The 20,417-nt window shown below is 35.6% G+C and overlaps 1 protein-coding gene across 1 annotated transcript in view; it reads left to right on the top strand.

The window, feature by feature from the left end:
* FBN2 (fibrillin 2) overlaps positions 1-20,417 on the top strand; it is a 249,568-nt gene that overhangs the window by 209,332 nt on the left and 19,819 nt on the right. Inside the window, exons 41-54 of the mRNA XM_011358347.2 lie at positions 1,195-1,263; positions 2,149-2,274; positions 2,460-2,585; positions 3,046-3,171; positions 5,110-5,226; positions 6,839-6,967; positions 7,369-7,488; positions 10,143-10,268; positions 10,912-11,064; positions 11,867-11,932; positions 12,241-12,366; positions 12,941-13,060; positions 14,037-14,159; positions 14,618-14,749. Coding sequence (XP_011356649.1) covers positions 1,195-1,263; positions 2,149-2,274; positions 2,460-2,585; positions 3,046-3,171; positions 5,110-5,226; positions 6,839-6,967; positions 7,369-7,488; positions 10,143-10,268; positions 10,912-11,064; positions 11,867-11,932; positions 12,241-12,366; positions 12,941-13,060; positions 14,037-14,159; positions 14,618-14,749 — 1,659 coding nt within the window. The remainder of the gene's footprint in view (positions 1-1,194; positions 1,264-2,148; positions 2,275-2,459; positions 2,586-3,045; positions 3,172-5,109; positions 5,227-6,838; positions 6,968-7,368; positions 7,489-10,142; positions 10,269-10,911; positions 11,065-11,866; positions 11,933-12,240; positions 12,367-12,940; positions 13,061-14,036; positions 14,160-14,617; positions 14,750-20,417) is intronic.

Here is a 20,417-nt window from a genome sequence, read left to right as displayed (position 1 = left end):
AAGCTCCATTGCCATAGTTTTGTTTTGAAAAATCAAGTAGAAACATTTTTACAGTTCTCTAATTTAAAAATTCCATCAATTAGGAATTTAAGATCACTGGTTTGTAGAATGAAATACCACTTTTTTTTAAGAGGAAGTAAAGGGCTTAGGTTTGAGAGACAATTCTGTATTTAAATTGAAGCTCTGCCACTTATTGTCTGAACTTATGTAGATTATTTATCCTTTCTGAAACTGATCCCTCATATATAAAATAAGGATAGTAAATAACTACAGTGATTAATTCATATGATTATAGTGACGGTTAGATGAGATGATGTATATAAATTACAGTTCGTACATTGCCAGGAAGTTGGAAACCATTAAACTGAGCATCTATTTTGTACCTCTCGTACCTCTCTATATGTTTTGGATGCTCAGTGAATATTGGTGGATGAAATATACAAAGTCCCTCCCCTGATAGCACTTGGAGTAGTGTATGTATGTGTTTTACTTAATACTGTTTTCATGAGTTTTACTCAGTTGTGCAGTAGTGGCATCAGAAACAATCTGCTTCATAAAAATTAGTATTTTTTTAATGTCTCTTAGTTTGGTGAATTATGTATAGGAGTAACTCTCACTGTCTCTATTTTATTCTATGATGCATTATTTTTGGTGCCTCAAATTTCACATTCTAACAAATAAACATTTATGTTTTAAGAAAAGACAAAATTCATGTCTCATTCATTATTCATCATTAATATGTTTGACCACTACAGAATTATTTTTTTATGCCCATACCTTTGTGCAATTCATAATCCCCTTTTAAATTTGTACTCTAATCTGGTTTTTCAGTCTGTTTAAATTGACTCATTTTTAAAGCTCTGCATATGAAGAGGAAAAAAGAATTTATGTGCCTAAAAAAGATATTTTGAATCTTATAATGATTTATTTATCTTTTAATTGCTGAGCAGTAAAAAGCTAATAATTGCAGAGCAGTAAAAAGTAATGACAACAATAATAATAGTAAAGAATGCTGAGATCTGCCCCTTGGATCGAGGAGCTGGCATTGTTGTCATATAAATATAATTGAAATTAAAAAGTCTGGTTGTGAATAATATAAAATATATTTGTCAGTGAAAGTAATACTATGTAAAATGTTATTTTAAAGGAGTTTGAAAATTTTAAGAGTGTATTTACTTTGTTTTTATTTTAAAGCTGACTTTAAAACCATATGTGGAAATATTCCTGGATTCACCTTTGACATTCACACAGGAAAAGCTGTTGGTGAGTTTTTCCAGATTATGTTTATTTTAATATATATATGTAGCATTTTGTAAAAATCTATTCAGTGTTTTTAAAATTTGAAATACCATAAAATATAGTAATCTGGATTCTGACCTAACGTAGACAAGAAAGAGATAACATATTTATAGACTCTAATCAAGTGTTAATAATAATAATCTATCAGCATAGCCTGATGATTGAGTTTTGATAGTTATGTGACTATCTTAAGATTTTATATGTGTCAAGCTAAAACTCTAGTTTTCCTTATCATGAATATGATATTACATAATTCTAAATAATCCCCCTTATTTTAACCTTTAGTTGCTGTTTTCATAAGTATATGTTTAAGTTTTGGGTATATTTTTGCAGTATCCCTTTCTGTTGATCTACTGATGAATTCGCAAGATTATTAATTATATGTTACTTCTAAATGTACTTTCTATTGCTCATTCTACTTTTCTTCCTCGAAGATTAAACAAGTAATAAAAATTCAAGTCTCTATTAGCAATGCATATACAACAAAGTATATAAAATAAAGAAAACACATCTTCTTTTATCAGATGAGTAGCAGCAGTTAGGGGAGCCAGATGCATAACTTGAAAAGGAGGCTTGGTTCCCTTGAAGTTCATTTGCTACATTGACACTAAAATCTCTTGGCATATTTGCTCAGCTCCTTACATTTCCCATCACTGTTTAAAGGAAGTACTCTATTTTATGGTCTGTATGCTTTCATGAACCACAAAATCACTCATCCCGGTATAGAACTGATTTTTGTGACGCTGAGTGTGTGTTCTCATTCCAGTGTACACATAGCGTTAGTCAAGGTTTTATGGTAAATACATTAAGCTGAACCACATATACTTAACCAAGTCTGTTCAATTTCAGACATTGATGAATGTAAAGAGATTCCAGGCATTTGTGCAAATGGCGTGTGCATCAACCAGATTGGCAGTTTCCGCTGTGAGTGCCCTACTGGATTCAGTTACAATGACCTGCTCCTGGTCTGTGAAGGTAATCTGAATGATGTGTGTATCACCTTTAGCCAAAACAGTTTGGTAGACAGAAATGAGTTTTAGAAAGTTTCCTGATTTTTACTGTTTCTTCCTCAGTATTTCAGAATCAGTCACCAAACTGGTTAAGTGAATATAATACTAATGCAGTAATAAAATTTTTAAATGGAAGTGTTACTCTTTCAGATATCGATGAATGCAGCAATGGCGATAATCTGTGCCAGCGAAATGCAGACTGCATCAATAGCCCTGGCAGTTACCGCTGTGAATGTGCTGCGGGTTTCAAACTCTCACCCAACGGAGCCTGTGTGGGTAAGGGGCCTGACTCATCCTTTGGCACTGAGCACAACATTTTTCACATTTCCTACGCTAAAAAATTGTCCATGCTTTTCTATTAAAAATATTTTCAAAGATAATTCCGAAAAGATGTTCTGAATAAGTCTATTCATTCATATTGAACCTGCTTCACCATGTATTTTAGATTATTTTGTTCAGAAAAGAGGATTTTTTTTCCAGTGGATTTTCCTAGGATTAACCCTAAAATAAAATCGTATCTTTGAGATACCAATTAACACATATAAATTGCATGATTTTAAAAGAAAGAGACTTGGATACTTTAAAGACTTGCTTTATTTTGATTTGCCTATTGTTATGGTTCATTTTCAGCCTGTCTATATTAATTAACAGCAGGTTATAGAAACACGTCTGTGAAAGAATGAAGGAATCTTAATAAAAATCAGATATGTATCCCATGTGTTTTATTTTGTTTTAGATCGCAATGAATGTTTAGAAATTCCTAATGTTTGTAGTCATGGCCTGTGTGTTGATTTGCAAGGAAGTTACCAGTGCATCTGCCACAATGGCTTTAAGGCGTCTCAGGACCAGACCATGTGCATGGGTAAGAGGAGAACATTAGTTCTAGCGGGTGAAGTGGGGCTGAGCATCCAGAGATCACACACAGTTCAGTCATTGCCGCAGTAACTACCATGGCCCTTTCAGAAACAGTCCTGCAAAAAGTTAACTGTGTTAAACTGGTTTTGGTTTAATTCAATGCAAAATTTGCAAGCAGGGACACACTACACAATATGTCCCTCAGTTTAGTGTTCACAACATTTTTCCCCAGATGACTTTCACATGCTTAACTATACTCTGGGGACACTCAGCATATATGGAAGTCACCACAGTACCAGCTGCCCTCTGCCCCTCTCTGTTCCCACTCCAGAAAGCCTTTCAAATGTATAAATAAATGCAAAGAAGTAGTAAGGATGACAGTATTGAAATGAATATTCATGTGCATATGTGTGTGTGTGTGTGTGTGTGTGTGTGTACACACACATTGCCACCATAAAGATATTAGGAAATGATTTTTCAGGTTTTCTAAACTTCTACCATAAGGAAAACCTACACACACACACACGCACACACACACACTCACACACACACACTTTTTCCCAAAAATCATTGAACGCGTGAGATTTGTGTGCTTCTTTTGTGTTTTAACTTTTAAAAACAATTTTTAGAAGCAAATGTAGCAAAACTCTTTAAAAAGTCCCAGTAGCTAATATAATCGTTAGTTAAATAGTAGTAGTGTTCACTAAGTATTTGCTGAGCTGACGAGTAGTAAGATTTCAAAAGCAGATGGGCCGGACGCTTTGGAACTCAGCGTAACTCCTTAAATCTGATGTCAGCCACTGGCTCTACCTCTGCCCAAAGACTTCATGTTTTGCACTTGAAGGAGGAAAATCAAATTTAAAACTTAGCTAATTATAATTAGCATTTCTCAGTTTAGAAAAAGCTAAAGTTGTGCATCTACTCCTTTGGTATTCAAGAAACTATCTACATGAATAGCAAGTCTGGTTTCAGTACCGCAGGACTCCAAAACTAGTTTTACGTTATGTTTTTACCACGAGGACATCCCATCTCCCATTGCCTCCTAAGGGCGCCCGAAAGGACTTCTCCCATGGTGGTCGGAAACATTCTCTCGGGAATGCTGGCCCTATTTGCAGGGACTTTCTGAGGATCCTTGCTTATATATGCTTCTCCTGGCTATGCTCTCTGAGGGAGAGAATATAAATTGCTAAAATATATATGAGATTAATGGATTGGGAATTTATATGAGGAAAATCTTCCCTCAATCCTAACAAATTATCCATGACAAAAGTCAGCTAAATTCTTCAATAACACCTATCTTAAAACAAAACTTTCTTCCTAAGGAATAATACCTTTTTTTTTCTTTTTTTTTTTTGCATAGTTAGAAGAGTTTCAGCAGCCTAGAATTCTAGAATTCACGGTCTAGGGAATCTGCTCTCTTATATGAGGATGACTTCTCTAAATAGTTTCTTAATATTTTCATTTTTTTTCAAAGTCTAGTAATATTGAGTTCTAATAGACTTCTTCAGTTTAGATTCCACTGACTCATAAAATTTAGGAAACTAAAGTTTATCTTTGTTGTGCTGATAAAATTAAGGTATATACATTCTTGGGGGAATGTTTACAATGCTTAATAGAACAAATTGTTTCAGTTTTTCAAAAGATTGGTTTCCTTACAGTTATCAAGGAAACTATTTCATTAAAACATCTCCACTAAGAGAATGCTTGCCTAGCCTGGGTCTGAGTGATTTTTGTGCTTGTAGATCATTAAACAGCACTTTTTTTCCTTATAATTTTATAATTTAGAGTTTTCTCTACTTCATAGTTATTTCCCTTGAGTAAATATGGGTTCTTAGCATTGAAAAAGGAAAAGCTAAGTCAGTCAGTAGTTTAAAATAATGTGGATGTTTAGTAGGCTGTTTTTCTGGTTAAAAGTGGGATGCTTTGACCCAATGTTCCTCTGCAGATGTAGACGAGTGTGAGCGGCATCCGTGTGGAAATGGGACTTGTAAAAACACTGTTGGGTCCTATAACTGTCTCTGCTACCCGGGATTTGAACTTACTCATAATAACGATTGTCTGGGTAAGTACTCGTTCAGTCTTCTATTGCTTCTATTTCCTTTCCACACAATACACTGAAATAAAACATAAAGCCAAAGAATAAATATTTTTATTGTTAAAATTGCAAATGTATGCCAAAAGGAATGTAGTATCATTGACTAATTTCTAGTCAACTAAAAGCCTTAGTATTGGCTTAAGTAATAACAAAACCATCTGCTGCGTTGAGTTCTCTCAGGCAACCAGTCGACTCGGGGAGAGGCCGTGAAAGTGATAGATAGTAAATGTATTGGGACTGCTTTATGGGTTGAGATTATTTTTACCCCTTAGACGGGATCAAGGATAGACCAGTCATTGTTTCACTGTTATTACAAGTATTTCATATAATCCATTCTTGACTTTTATACAAATACTGACAGTCCCCAACTTAGAAACATGTGTGTTGAAACTGTGTTGTTAAAGCCAGGGAAGCCTTTTCCCACAGAAGCAGCATATGGTGACTGGGATTCGAAGTCACCCCTCAGAAGCCCATTTGATCTCTGTGACCAACCGTAGGTTTATAGTGGAAAATAAAACTGTCTCCTAGGTGTGGTACAGGGTTTTATAGCCTTTGTCCCTAACAGACATTGATTGAAATAAGAATTGCTAGCGAATGGGGGTTGAGAGGGTGGGGATGCCTGTGTTTGGTGAAGGAGATAGGGAGAGAAATGACAACGATGGATGACAGTATTTCTTGTTTACCGTGTGCCAAGCACTGATCTGTGCTTTACAATGTAACATCTCTTAATTTACGTGATCCTATGAGGTATGTGAAAGTAACTCAGGCTTTCTCCCATTACGGGACCATCACAGCTCAAAACTACCTTCTTAACAGTTAACCCAATGTATCTTCCTTTCAGTTTTGTTTTTCAAAATTCTGAAACTGAGAAAATTTTAGAGCTAATTGAACATTTTAGTCAACTACTACCTTCTTGTCTATAGTTCGTCAGGCCCTTTAAACAGCCAGGGAGAACTAAAGACACGAATATGACTCTGATCAAAGTACAATCTTCAAACAACCCAGAAAATTACTCAGATGAAGGCAACTCTAAGCTTAACTGAAAATCTAACACTAAAAGATTTTTTTTCAAATTCTGTATTCTGTCAGCGAAACATGTCAGCAATTCTGAAGTCTTTTTAATATAATTGATTTTTTTTTGTATTTAATATACTCCGTTATTTGTCTTTTGAATAAAGTCAGCTTATCTCCAGGTAAAGTCACCTGCAAACTACGCAGTCAAGTTAAATTCATATATACTTCTGCCTCTGGAAAAATAAAAAAATAAAGTAAATATTTTTTTCAATTTGAAAGAATGGAAAGCTTCACCTGAAACCTTCAATTTTTATGTGTTTATAAATTTCTGAGTTATATTAATATCAAAAATGTGCCCTTATGGTTGAAATACAGTAGTGATCGATGTGAACTTGATACCGATAAGTCACATGATACTTATGATATGAGCCTTTTTTCTCTATGATGAGGAATTGTAGTGTAAGGCTTTTGTAAATGTGTACCATTAAATGTTTTTAATTGCAAGTCGTAACACAATATATCTGTGAGAGTTCTCTCTGAAAAGCTAACACCTGTTTGCTTGCAGACATCGATGAGTGCAGTTCCTTTTTTGGTCAAGTGTGCAGAAATGGACGGTGTTTTAATGAAATTGGCTCCTTCAAGTGTTTATGTAATGAAGGTTATGAACTTACTCCAGATGGCAAGAACTGTATAGGTAAGTATCTAAACAATAAACATTCCTTATGTTGTTTCATTTTGTAAATTATTGATGTGACTCTTCCTCAACCCCCATTTAAGGACTCTTTTGCATTTCATTTGATTATCTGATCACATGACCAAGTTAAGATATAGTGGAAAATATTCCTTAAGGTCAAAACTAACAATTGGAAATGACTTGTGTACAGTGTTTTACTGGGACAGACCTTGAAGCTGTCCATGTCTCAGCAAACATAGGCAAAGGAAACAAAGCAAGAAAATTAGCCTCTTGCCAAACGAGTAATACCCAAGATGTCAAAAGAGACTCTCAGCACATATTAGTCCATAGTGACCTGGCAGATCAGAGGGCAACAAGTTCCTCATATTTGAATCATTTTTTTCTCTCGTTTCTCTTCAAAGATACTAATGAGTGTGTTGCCCTTCCCGGCTCTTGTTCTCCTGGTACCTGTCAGAATCTGGAGGGATCTTTCAGATGCATCTGTCCCCCGGGGTATGAAGTAAAAAGCGAGAACTGTATCGGTAAGGCTAACTTTCATTCTGAGGTTCATGAGCTGTTCAGTATAGTAAGACCTGGTACTGACTCTATGGAAGTCTACTAAATCCAAACCACCGCAGGCATACTGACCCAAGGAATTAAACATACAGCTACCTACATCTGTTTTATTGGACCATCAGAAATGATTTGAAGAAGGAGTGGTGGGAATACAGAATTTAGGGATGTGGGATTTTTCATTAACAGAAATCTTACACTAGTTAAAGAATATTCAGCGTTCTCTAATCTTTTTTCCAAATGTCAACAGAGACTTTCTGTTGAATTTAAAGAGTGTCTACAAAAATTGTAATCTTTGGCAACCAATTTTAAAACAGCTATTAAAGGTGTCCAGAGTCTTAGAAATGTGAGGCAGAAAATCTTGACAGCTCTGTTGAGACTTTTTTTCCTTGGGAAGGCCTCATGTCAAAACAGAAAATATTAATCCATTTGTCATAACAGATGTTTTTTTCTGTTGAAACTCTTCCAGCTTACAAGAACATTTGTAACCACATCAAAACTGGGTCCCAGAATTTCCTGGTGGACATGATGAAGGCCGACCTTTTTACAGTTACTTTATTTCACTTTGATACAAATTATTTTTTACAGTCTTGTTGAAATTCAGAAGCACCAGCATCTTAGTGTGATTACTAAGGGGTTTTTCGCCTTCATGTTATCCAGTTTTTTTTAAAAAAATTCTGTGTAGTTCTGCTGTTCACATTTAAGAGACATATAGACAGAACTGAAAGAAACAGTTTACTCCATCAAATTATTTTCAGACCATATAATAACATACAATTGGTATACCTCATCATTCCAATTTGGTCTTTATATCTATCTTTTCCCTTTTCTGTCTGATAAGTAATATTGTAATATTGTCTAGTGTTTTTAATACTAAAAAAAATACTAGAAACAGCTTAGTAATAAATTTATTGAAAAATTAAGTTTAAGATCCTTTCTTCCGTTTTCTTTTTTCATATTTAACCTCAGTTCTTTGTCATCCCTATGACCCATCCCTTTGTGAAACAATCCACAGTTAGCAGTGTGTCATCCATAGAAATACATGTTTCTTTGTATCAAAAAGATTCAACTACCTTTTCTCTTAGTGAAAAATATCTATGATTCAGTTACCTTATTAAAACTTCAGAAATATTTTATTTTTCCATTGTTAGCAACACCACTGTTTTACATCTCTCAAAAATTGGTTTTTAATTAACTTTATATAAGAATATTTCCTAGTAGAGACTAGGATCTCTACTACCAATTTTTCCTAGATGAAATGCTTCCCAGCACACTCACAAACAAACACATACGTATACATATGTATACACACACACACACACACACAAATCCATTCCAACATTTAGTGGACATTACAGAAAACACAGCACTTTTTAGGTGCTGGAAATAAAAAATATAGTCCTTGCCTTCACATAACTTACTACCTAACAGAAAAGCCATGTTTTGTAAGTAAACCTGTTTTATAAAACTATCCTTATGATCCAGTGTGACAGACACTGTCCTGTAGGTATGTTCAGGATGTGAGAACACAATGAATAATGATGGTCGTGGTGAGAGGATGGCGTGTCAAAGAAGCCCATCACAAAGGATTGGTGACATTTGAGATGGCTCTTAAATGTTGGATAGGAATTTACTAATTAAAGGAGGGAATGGAACAAAGAAGTCCATTTGAAAAGACAAGTGACACAAGCATGCTAAGGGGCATCGAATGGCCAGTAGGGTGGAGCATTGCGGGTTTTTTTCAGAAAGGATGTGATATACTCACTCATAAAAATTCTGCAAATATAAATTGAGAACATAATATGTGCCAGAAACTATGCTAGACTAAGCTGAAGGGGTAACAGTGATCCAGACAGACAGATACGTCACTTCCTCATGGAGCTTACATTCTAATGTGCCTGGAATTGTGTAATGTTTATTTAGTTAGTTAAAATAACCCATGAAATAAGCACTTCCAATGAAAAAAGGCCAAACATCACTGGTAGGGAATCCTTACTTATTTTAAGGAAGGAACTATTCTGGCTTGAGGTGAGAATGATGAAATTCTCAAAACATGTCAGTCCTCCTAGTTTCATAGGCAAAGATTTTCAAATAGATATGTGTTTTTGAAAGACAGTAGGAAGAGAGGGAGATACTGTAGTCAATTAGGAGATTTATGGCAATCTTGTGGCAAATGATGTTGAGTTTGAATGGACAGAGGAGGCAGAATTGACAGGCCACATGCTACTTGCATGTGGAGGTTAAAGGTCAGGATAAGGAATAACGATGATTCCAGGATCCCAACTTGGGTCGCTGAGAGGAGCATCAGAGAAGGAGGAGACCTGCTGAGCCCACAGTGCCTGTGAGACATTGACCTGGTCATTTCAGAGAGGCGGATAGATATGCATATACCCCTAAGGATGAAGTGCAGGGAGCTGGGGCATACGGTTGGTTGAAACTAGATATAGTCTTTGACTTTTGAAGCAATAATAGTTTGCTTTTAAAGAATAAGTAAGACATGTACTTAATCTCATTTCATATTAAATATCCAATGGCTAGTGGACTATTGTAGTATGAACAAATTATTTATTTTGAGCAGAGTAATGATTTGATTAAACAAATAAATTCTCCTGCTGTTCTGCAGATATAAATGAATGTGACGAAGATCCCAACATCTGTCTTTTCGGTTCCTGCACCAACACTCCTGGCGGCTTCCAGTGCATCTGCCCCCCTGGCTTTGTATTGTCCGATAATGGACGGAGGTGCTTCGGTAAGCTTTGGAATGACTTCCCTGTAGTAACTTGCCCTTAGAAACTTCAAAGCTGGACAGTAAACCAACATGCTAGTGTTTGGCACTGCAAAGTCCACGTATGTGGCAAATGCATCATATGTAAGTGAAAAATGTAGGTCTTAAAAGTATATGCACTGGACAATTTTTAAGGTACTTTGAATTATTGACTCTGTTTCTATGTTTTTTTATTTCGTACTAAGAGAAAAATTCTTATTTTGTTTCACTGTTTTCATTTTTTTGTTGGCATAGATTTGTTTGTACATTGGTATATGAGTTGTTTTTGATGTGACTTAACTTGCTGAAAGTTACCTAGCTTGTTTTTTAGGCTGCAGTGCAACAATGGAAAAAGAGATATAGAAATCATTTTAATATTGAGCATGATTTCTCAAATTTCCCAAGCACATTATAAAAATATTTTAATTGTTTCGAATAATTAGGTCAACTTAAATTGGCAATTGAAATGAGCAGTTGAGGGTTCCCAGACCTCTTAACTGCTAATCTGATCTGCATCATATGCTCAGCCCATGAGAAAGGTTCTGTCAGAAAGAGTGTTCTGTGCAAATTATTCCATCTTTTCTAAATGATCAGTAAGGAGATCTGTGATGTTTGCTTTCTTGGTTAGATACTCGCCAGAGCTTCTGCTTCACAAACTTTGAAAATGGAAAGTGTTCTGTACCCAAAGCTTTCAACACCACAAAGGCAAAATGCTGCTGTAGTAAGATGCCGGGAGAGGGCTGGGGGGACCCCTGTGAGCTGTGCCCCAAAGATGATGAAGGTAAGAGCACTGACGTAAAACACTGCTTTGTACTAGTTTGGGAATGTTTATCAGAAGTTGGTTCGATTATGTATTTTGTGAATATTTCGAGGGTAAAATTATCCCCTCATATCTAAATGTCCATTGTTCAGTGAGCAACCTAATCTGAGGGACTTTTTTCAACTTCCGTATTCGCCATGTGTACACACAGATAGTTACCCTGTTATTTCACTTTTTTTCCCCCCAAGATTAGTATTATTTGCTTTCAAAGGAATGAATTTGGGAGGCCCAGGGCAGGAGATGCAAGAAAGGGATGAAAATTATATTCCACATTGCTGCAGGAATCCCACGTGGGTATTATATCACTGGCGGGGCTCTCAGAATCTTATAAAATTCTGAGAAGCTGAGTCAGCACAATGGCCATTTGTTGGAAGAGACCAAGAGCTTCTGGGTCTTGTTAGCACAGCTGAATTATAAGCTAATTCCCAGCAAGCTCAAAACTGGCTTGGTCTCTAGGTCAGGGATGGCTTCTGTGTGTAATGAGCAGAAGGGGCTCTTTAGCTGCTCAGTGGTAAGTGAGCAAACAGAACCAGAACCCCTTAGTAGTTGGCACCCTGGAAGGAGCTGGGCAAGCTCAGGCAACCTTCTCTAAATATGCTCAGTGCTGCTTTCAAAACAAATCATAAAAGTAAAATAAAAGATTTGTTAAAACGGCTCCGTAGTGGAAAAATAAGTCTTACTCAAGTATATTGTTAATCATTTCTTAAGTTCTCTGATAATTGAGACTCATCAATAATGGGGAATTTCTATTTTTTCTCCGTAGTTGCATTCCAGGACTTGTGTCCTTATGGCCATGGAACTGTTCCTAGTCTCCATGACACCCGTGAAGGTGTGGTTTGATATATTTTACTCCTATGGTCTCCTTTTATATGAATAAATGATTGTACATTTATTTTATAAATCATGCTAATTTTACTGTGTAATATATAGTATATATTTAGTGTACATATACAATATTTATTATATATCATATGAGTTGCATTTATCATAAGACTGTTGTGGTATGTGAAATAGGTATTTCTCTGGTAAAAGAAATGTTTATATGTTTTAGAAATTTTAAGTCTCTGTTGACTAGATATACACAGCTTTTGCGTATCTTTTTATATGAGGAAGTTCATGGGCAATTCTGTATTTTAGATGTCAATGAATGTCTCGAGAGCCCAGGCATTTGTTCCAATGGTCAGTGTATAAACACAGACGGATCTTTTCGCTGTGAATGCCCAATGGGTTACAACCTTGATTACACTGGAGTTCGCTGTGTGGGTGAGTGTTACCTCTACATTACACATTTTTAAAGTTCTATTTTATTTCTCATATTCAGCAAAAGGTCTCTCAGGCACCCTGGGTGGTGGTGGGATTTGCAAAGCCAAGATAAGTAGCTGGTAACTGCTCTTTCTTCTCCCATCCTCCATTTTCCAGTAGGCCTGGTTTATGTGAAGATGGAGAGAGTTGCCCAGCCTCTGCCATCAACCAAATATTCAAACTCTGATGTGTCTAGCGATTTACAGTTGCCAAAACCGCTAACTGGAAAAGAGACCATTTTACTTTACGAGTTTCCACGCCTGCTCTTGTAGCAGAAAACCACATCCCTCTCTGGGTTTGTGATTTTTAGGGCAAGCACAGCTGTCTGGGTCTCGGAGCATTGCACACTTGATCCTTCGGGGTCCTCTGCACTGCATGAAGGCCAGACAGCCAAGGCCAAGAGGAGTGCAATAGTCATATGTGCCCTGCCACTGGTCCTGGAAACGTGGGAGGGCCAGGTGGGTATTCATGATATGCTCCTGTTAAACTAAAACTTCTCCAGATTTTGTGGCATTCTCTTATTCTTCTTTTTCAGATACTGATGAATGTTCAATCGGCAACCCGTGTGGAAATGGTACATGCACCAATGTTATTGGGAGTTTTGAATGCAATTGCAATGAAGGCTTTGAGCCAGGACCCATGATGAATTGTGAAGGCAAGTGATAATTTTCTTATCATTTCTTGACATAGAAAAGGCTTTTCATGTCTCAGCTTTTATTTACGTTGTTCTGATATCCTATTTATGGTTATATTTATCACAAATATGTTTTCTGTGACTTAAATGAGCATAGTTACAATATATGTTTAAAGCCCTTGTCTGATAATTTTAGCATCTGGATCATCTCAGAGTTGGCATCTGTTGATTGTCTTTTCCCTTGAGATTGGGTCACATTTTTCTGGTTCCTCATTATGTTGGTTAATTTTGGATTATACCCTGGATATTGTGAATGATATCTTGTGGAATCAGTGATATTACTTCTAAGAATGTTGATGCATTTGTCTTAGCAGGCAGTTAACTTGGATGAACATAAAAGCAGACTGTCAGGCCCGTGGAAGACAACGGTTCAAATTTCAATTCTGCTTTTTAAACCTTAGTGACTAGCTTCTTTGATTTTCCCTACACATGCATGTTTAAGTCAGTAACTTGGGCTGACCTTATAAAAAAAAAACATAACAGTAATAGTGTTTTTCCAGCTCTGGCCCTCTCCTTTCCGGGGTTCCCCTTCACTTTTCAGCAGCCTGGGCTGCTCTTAGGCTTTCTCTCCCGATTCCTCTGGACAGAAGCTGGGAAGTTTTCTATTAACAATTTAGCTGCCAGGTCCTGCTACTGTTCCAGGACTGTGGCCATCCACAGGGTAATTTCAGAAAAAGAAAAAAATTGAGAATTTATTCCTTGTTGGTTGTTTACAAGTTTCGACTCACCACTAAAAACTACTTTAGTTATTTCTAGAATTTATAGTTGTAATTTGCTGGAGGACGAGTTTGTTAGGTACCCAGTTCTCCATACCAGAAGTGGAAGTTCTAGTATCCCATTGCTTTCTATATGACTGCCAAGTAAATACATCAGTGTTTATTGAAACAAATAATTAGAATGCTAGGCTGAGCACATGGCTCCCTATTTCTTTGATCAGATATCAATGAGTGTGCCCAGAACCCACTGCTGTGTGCTTTCCGCTGCATGAACACCTTCGGGTCCTATGAATGCACGTGCCCAATTGGCTACGCCCTCAGGGAAGACCAGAAAATGTGCAAAGGTAAGGCCACGGGCCAGGGAGGAGTTGGAACTTTATTCGCCATTCTGGTTATATATATTTTAATGATTTTATTGTCCTCAGCTGTCTTCTTTTAGAGCTTTAGAGAAATGTTTATGACAGCATTTTGCTGGTAGATTTCCATACAGAGATAACAAGTCACTTAACGGTCTGTCCAGTCAAGTCGAAGGAAAGATGGGTTGTGGAGCTCACCCATTGTCATACTCTTGGGTTCTTATTAAAGCAAAAACTGCCCTTTCCTGTACTTCTTACCATTAAGACCAATACTGAGACTTATAAATCTAGAATATAGCCAAAAGTTGAAGAAGACTAGGTTCCTCTTTTTTCTGTCACACGATATGATTATAAGAGCCAGAAGACCAAAAACGTGACATAAAAGTACTAAACAATATTCTGCTCCTGTAAATTTTATATTTTTTTCTATTAAAAATATTTTATAGACCTGGACGAATGTGCCGAAGGGCTTCATGACTGCGAATCTAGAGGCATGATGTGTAAGAATTTGATAGGCACCTTCATGTGTATCTGCCCACCTGGGATGACCCGAAGGCCCGATGGAGAAGGCTGCGTAGGTAAGGCTTTGAGAGATGATGTCGCTTCTTTCACACTCCTACTGCAAGACAGAGTTCTGGCACTGTTCCTAAGTCATCCTAACTGTAAGCCAACTATTTTTCCAGCTGTTTCAAGACTGTGCTATACTTAGATTTCTTCCATCTCAGAGCTCATGCCAATCTAATAGGTTCTGGATAATGCAGTTGCAATTATGTCTATCTTAGAGTATGTGTCCTCTTGTTTTTCATAATTCTGTGTCCTGTAAACCTAAAACACTAAATATACAAGTGTAGAAAAACTCCTTGAAAGAATTATGCTCATATAGCAAAATAAAAGTATGAGTTAATAGTCTCATTTTTTTTTTTTAATCACTCTATGAATGAGGAGAGTAAAGAGGCAAATAATCTCCAGAATCCACTTACAGGCTGGACATCTCTGTGACTTTGGCCATATTTTTTAACATAGTTGAGCCTCAATTGATTTATCTATAAAGGGCTGAATCTCTAAGATGACCTCAAGAGTTTTCTGTTTTGTTTTGTTTTTTTCACTAAATTTGTTTTTTTTCATTAAATTTATTAGAGTGACATTGGTTAATAAAATTATAGAGGTTTCAAATGTACAATTAAATAGTACACCATCTGTATATTGCATGTGTGTTCACCACTCAAAGCCAAATGTCCTTCCATCACCATATATTTGACCCCCTTTATTCTTATCTACCTCCCTTGCTCTCTTTCCCTCTGGTAACCACTAAACTGTTGTCTGTGTCTGTGAGTTTTTGTTTGTTTGTCTTGTTCGTTTGTTACTTTCAGTTTTATATCCCACATATAAGTGAAATCATATGGTTCTCGACTTTCTCTGATTTTATAATGCAAGCCAAATTCTCAAGCCATAAAAGATGGTCATGGCCATCCATTATCTCATCATTTCTTCCCAAAAGTATTGTTACCTAGGCCACTGCAGCCCACTACAGTCTTCCTCCTCCTCGAGAACAAGTGGCTCCCCTTCCTTTAATTAAGAACCTGCTCCTTTCTCCTAACCTCCAGTGCCTAGAAAAATGTGGGTATTTTTGGAGGAACATTTGAAGATTGCTAATAATTTCTTATTTTGAAAAAAAAATAAGATTTCTTAACAGTGAATCTATTAATGATTGCCCGGTGCTAGGAATCAAAATATAAAGAGTAGCTGCAAATGAACACTAGGGATCCCTTTGGGAGATAGAAACATTCTAAAACTAGATTGCAATGATTGCACAACACTTTAATTTTACTAAAAAGCATTGAATTACACACTTAAAACATGTAAATTATATAGCATCTAAATTATACCTCAATAAAGCTGTTTAAAAAAATGGATGTACTACAGGAAAAGAAATAGAAAGATGTTCATTACAATTTTGCTTGTGTTAACAACAGCAAAAATGAATAGGAAACAACCTAAACGACCATTATAGGGAGGACAGCTTAGTCCATGTGGCATATCCATGCTATGAAATGTCACACAGCAGTTAAAAGGAATAAGATATATATATCTGAAGTACTGAAGTAAAAAGAACTATAAACATATGGTTACGGAATAATATGTATGATGTGTCATATTTTAAAGAAAATTACAAATAATACTATATTTCCTGACCAGGGAAGATTCTGAGATTAGAGGTTACTGATCTGAAATGAATTTAACTTTATCTGTCAATTTTCATTTTTTACAAAGGAGGAAACTTCTGAATCACACGTGTAATATAAAACTAATTTTTAAATGTATGCAACAACCTATCACATTATGACTGGATTTCGTAGTTTCTTTTATATTAGATATTTCATTTAAGTATACTACTTAATAAAGTTAAAAATGGATTACACCAGAGGTTTAGTTGTGCAGTGCTTTTTTCAAAAATGCTGTTCTTCCAAACTCTGAAAACCCAGAAAATAAACCTAGACTCCTAAGTCATGTTTGCAGAATAATATATGTTCCTCAAAATCTGGCACAAGGCAAATGCTAACATGTATGGAACTGTAGAAGTAACATGTATGGAAGCCATTGTGTACCATCCTGTTTTCTTATTGTACACGAGGTTTATTATCATCCGTTTCTCTTTCTTTTTTGTTTGAGTTTGTATGTGTGTTTGAATTTCATCCAACTAAAATACTTAGAAATATGTTTGTTTTTTATTCATGGAAATTTCTTATTTCTCTTATTAGCTGAATTTTACATTATACTGTGATTACGTTTATATGTATGTTTCCTGGAAAGAGGGGATAGCCATTGTGATCAAGAATCCAGGTTTCTTCTGATCCTGGATGTGTCATAAATGAGCTGATTGACTTAAAAGTGACTTAATTCTCTGTGCCTCAGTTTCCTCACCTATACAGCAAGAAACTATATGATTTGGTGGGGAAACAAAGGATATCTGCTCTAGCTCTCATATTCTGTGGTATCATGAACTTACTTAAAAAAAAAAAAAAAAGACCCAGAGCAGCATTATACATTTGTAATTTTTTCATTGTTAAAAGATGCTACAAAACATACAAGTTTTAAAACTTTTCTGATCCTCAAGCTTTTCATGTAACCATGCTGATAACTGAAACAAAACTGTTTTTGATCATCAGAAAACTCTTTGTAGAAAAGTTTCATTTATTCACACGTTTTTACAATTAGAAATTTCATAGTAAACAGCCAAAATATTGAAAAATGTTTACAAATGTCAGAATGAAAGATAAAGCCACACACAAAAAAAAGAAGAATGCTGAGTATAATGAAATTGAAATCCGACAAAATTACCCCCAAAAAATATCAAATGCAAAGGAACTAAAAATATTATAGGGTAAAGAATTAAAGTTACGCAGAAAATCTAAATCTAAAGAATACTGTAAACTTAATCAGAGATGGAAATTTGACTATACAATGTATTATGCCCCAGTAATTAGTTTTGAAAGAAAAAATAATGAATAGAGAAAAATCTAATAATTAGAAAAATTTTACCAAGATCATTAAATTTTAATGTAAATTCCAACATAATACTTTTGGGGATTCCTTAACATTATTTAAATGTAATTGAGGGGAAAGAAGGCTTCATTTTAAATATAATGGAATAAAAATGTGTTACTTTACTCTTGTCCTCTGAAGATTTTAGAAATGTGGCAGGGGAGGGAGAGTACTGTCTCAGTTTAAGTGAAGAAGTGGTCACAACTGCAGACTCTGAGAAGTATTCTTGAAATAAAACAAAATTTCAAACAAAAACTCAAGTGTTCAGTGGCATATTTTTCTTTAGACTTTGGCAGAATAGAGATATCTATAAAAGTAACTGCCCCAGTTTAAAAAGTTCCTCCAATAATCTTCAATAAGAAGATAAGAGACATAGGTGAATGAAAGAAGTATGGAATGTTTTTGTAGAAGCCCAGTTCTATACTGAAGTGTCAAGAGATATAGAAGGGAAAGAGAAATCCGAGTGACATGCTGAAACTTAAAGGACTATACTCAGAGCCACACTGATCCCTTAAATTACCTAAAAGTTTTAGTGTAAATGCCCCAAGGGCAAAGAGCATAACAGATTTGGTGAAAGAACAAACTTGAAACTGTTGATTATTCTCAGTTCAACACTGCTGATCTGCTGCACTATCTTTCAGCAAATAGCTGAATTGGAGAAAATTGTTCAAAGATAAATAATTACACAAGATTGCAACAAATGTATTTATGCTGGGGGGAAAGGAAGAATGGAAAATAAAGAAGATGTAAACTAAAACATCTCAGGAAACAAAAGAAAAAGTTTAGAAAAATAAAAATTCAAATGGATAGAAGAGATTGAAAAAGAAGATAAAACAATATCAAGAGATAATGATCTAGCAGAGCTTAGGAAAGAAATATAATTACCACAGAAATTAAAGTCATAGAAGTAATAAAAAATAGAAAGAAATGAAAACAATCAGTAATGTGGATATGGAAATGACTAATAAGATAATAGAAGTAGAAGACAAAGAAATTCAATATGTGCATAAACGAAGTCTCTGAAAAAAAACTAAACAAATAAAACAAAAAATATTTAAATATATTCAAGTATTTGTGGAAGAAATTCTTGTAGGAAATATTTAAATACGCACATCAGAAGGTACACTGCTCCATGGAAAAATCTTGCAAAAACCATCACTCATTTTTTTTCAATTAACTTATGGAATATCTGCTATGTTTGTAATTCTGGGGATAGCATAATAAATTGGAAGGACAAGTTTTTCCATACCCCCCACCCCCACTTTTCTCTCAAGTAGTTTATGTTCTAGTCAGAGAGAAACAAATATCAAACAAATAAAAAAATAATCAATACGATAATTTCATACAGTGGTAAACCTTTTCTAAGAAAATAAGATTTAGTGATTGAGTGGGAGCTACTTTAGAAGACATTTTCAAGGAAGACTTCTCTGATGAGGTAGCATTTGAGCTGGGACCTAGAAAGGAAAAATAAGGAAATAAGCAAGAATAAAGATTCCTAAGGCAAGAATGAAAGCGATATAGCTGGAGTTTGTGCTAGAAGAGCGGTGTGAGGTAAAGCCCAGAGGAAAGCAAGGGCATTGCAGGCCATGATAAAGAGTCTGGTTTTATGTTAAGTGCATTATGGCGGAGGGATTCAGAGTGTGGGCCAAGAAAATGGATGGTAAATACGAGAAATGTAGTTTCATATCTACTAGCTCTGTGACCTAGGGCAAGTTGGCTTCCCCATGTGCCTCAAATTCCTCATCTGAAAACAAATAGGAATAATGAGATAGATCATTTACCTCATAAGATCGTTGGGAAGATTAGAATAGTGAATTCATATAAAACCCTTAGAACAGTGCTTGACATATATAGTAAAATTTCAATTAAGTGTTAGTTGTTATTACTGTCTAATTTACATTTTAAAAGGCCTCAGGCTGTCTTACAGATAATGCATTGTAAGGGTGTAAGAGCACAGAAGCAGGATTCATTTAGGTGGCTATTAAAATCATCAGATGAAGAACAGCGGAGGCTCAGATAAAAGCCATAGAAGTGTAAGAATGTGATGAAATGGACGGATTTAGAATATATTTTAGAAATAACAGAACTAGCTAATGTATTGATTGGATATGGTGGATAAAGAAAGAGGTATAAAAGATGAGTCCTGGGATTTTTTCATGCACTCATTGATCGGATGAAGCTACTATTAAGCGATAAGGAGAAGACTGATTGGAAGAAACAGGTGTGATTGGGGGCACAGTAGTAGAGAAGTTCTGTTGGGACCATATTAAGCATCAGATATGTATTAGCTTTCCAAGTGGTATCATCAAATAGGCAGATGTATTGATGAGCCAAATTGCTGGCAAATAGGTAGTGTTTAAAAAATTATAAGATTGGATGAGAACACAGAGAGAGAATAGAAGAACATGGAAAGTGGAAGAAGCAGTAACTGAGAGACTGAGATCTGGGCACTCTAATAGAGTGATTAAAAATATTTAGGAGACTAATATGAGTAGCGATTGGGATAAGAAGTCCTCCAGGTCATTGGGGAGTCATGAGAGTTAAAAGAATGGATTATTCAAACACCTTGGGAGCAGTCGCTTGTGTATGATGCTGATGAGATAAGAATAAGATACAGAGTAGTAGTAATTGGATTTGGTGACCTCTTCAGGAATAGTTTCCATGTAGGGGTAGAGGACATGGGTTACAAAAAGAATCAGTGGT

This window comes from Pteropus vampyrus, unplaced genomic scaffold (assembly GCF_000151845.1).
Source record: "Pteropus vampyrus isolate Shadow unplaced genomic scaffold, Pvam_2.0 Scaffold39, whole genome shotgun sequence".
Classification (NCBI taxonomy): domain Eukaryota; kingdom Metazoa; phylum Chordata; class Mammalia; order Chiroptera; family Pteropodidae; genus Pteropus; species Pteropus vampyrus.
This window is presented reverse-complemented; position numbering and strand designations above follow the sequence as displayed.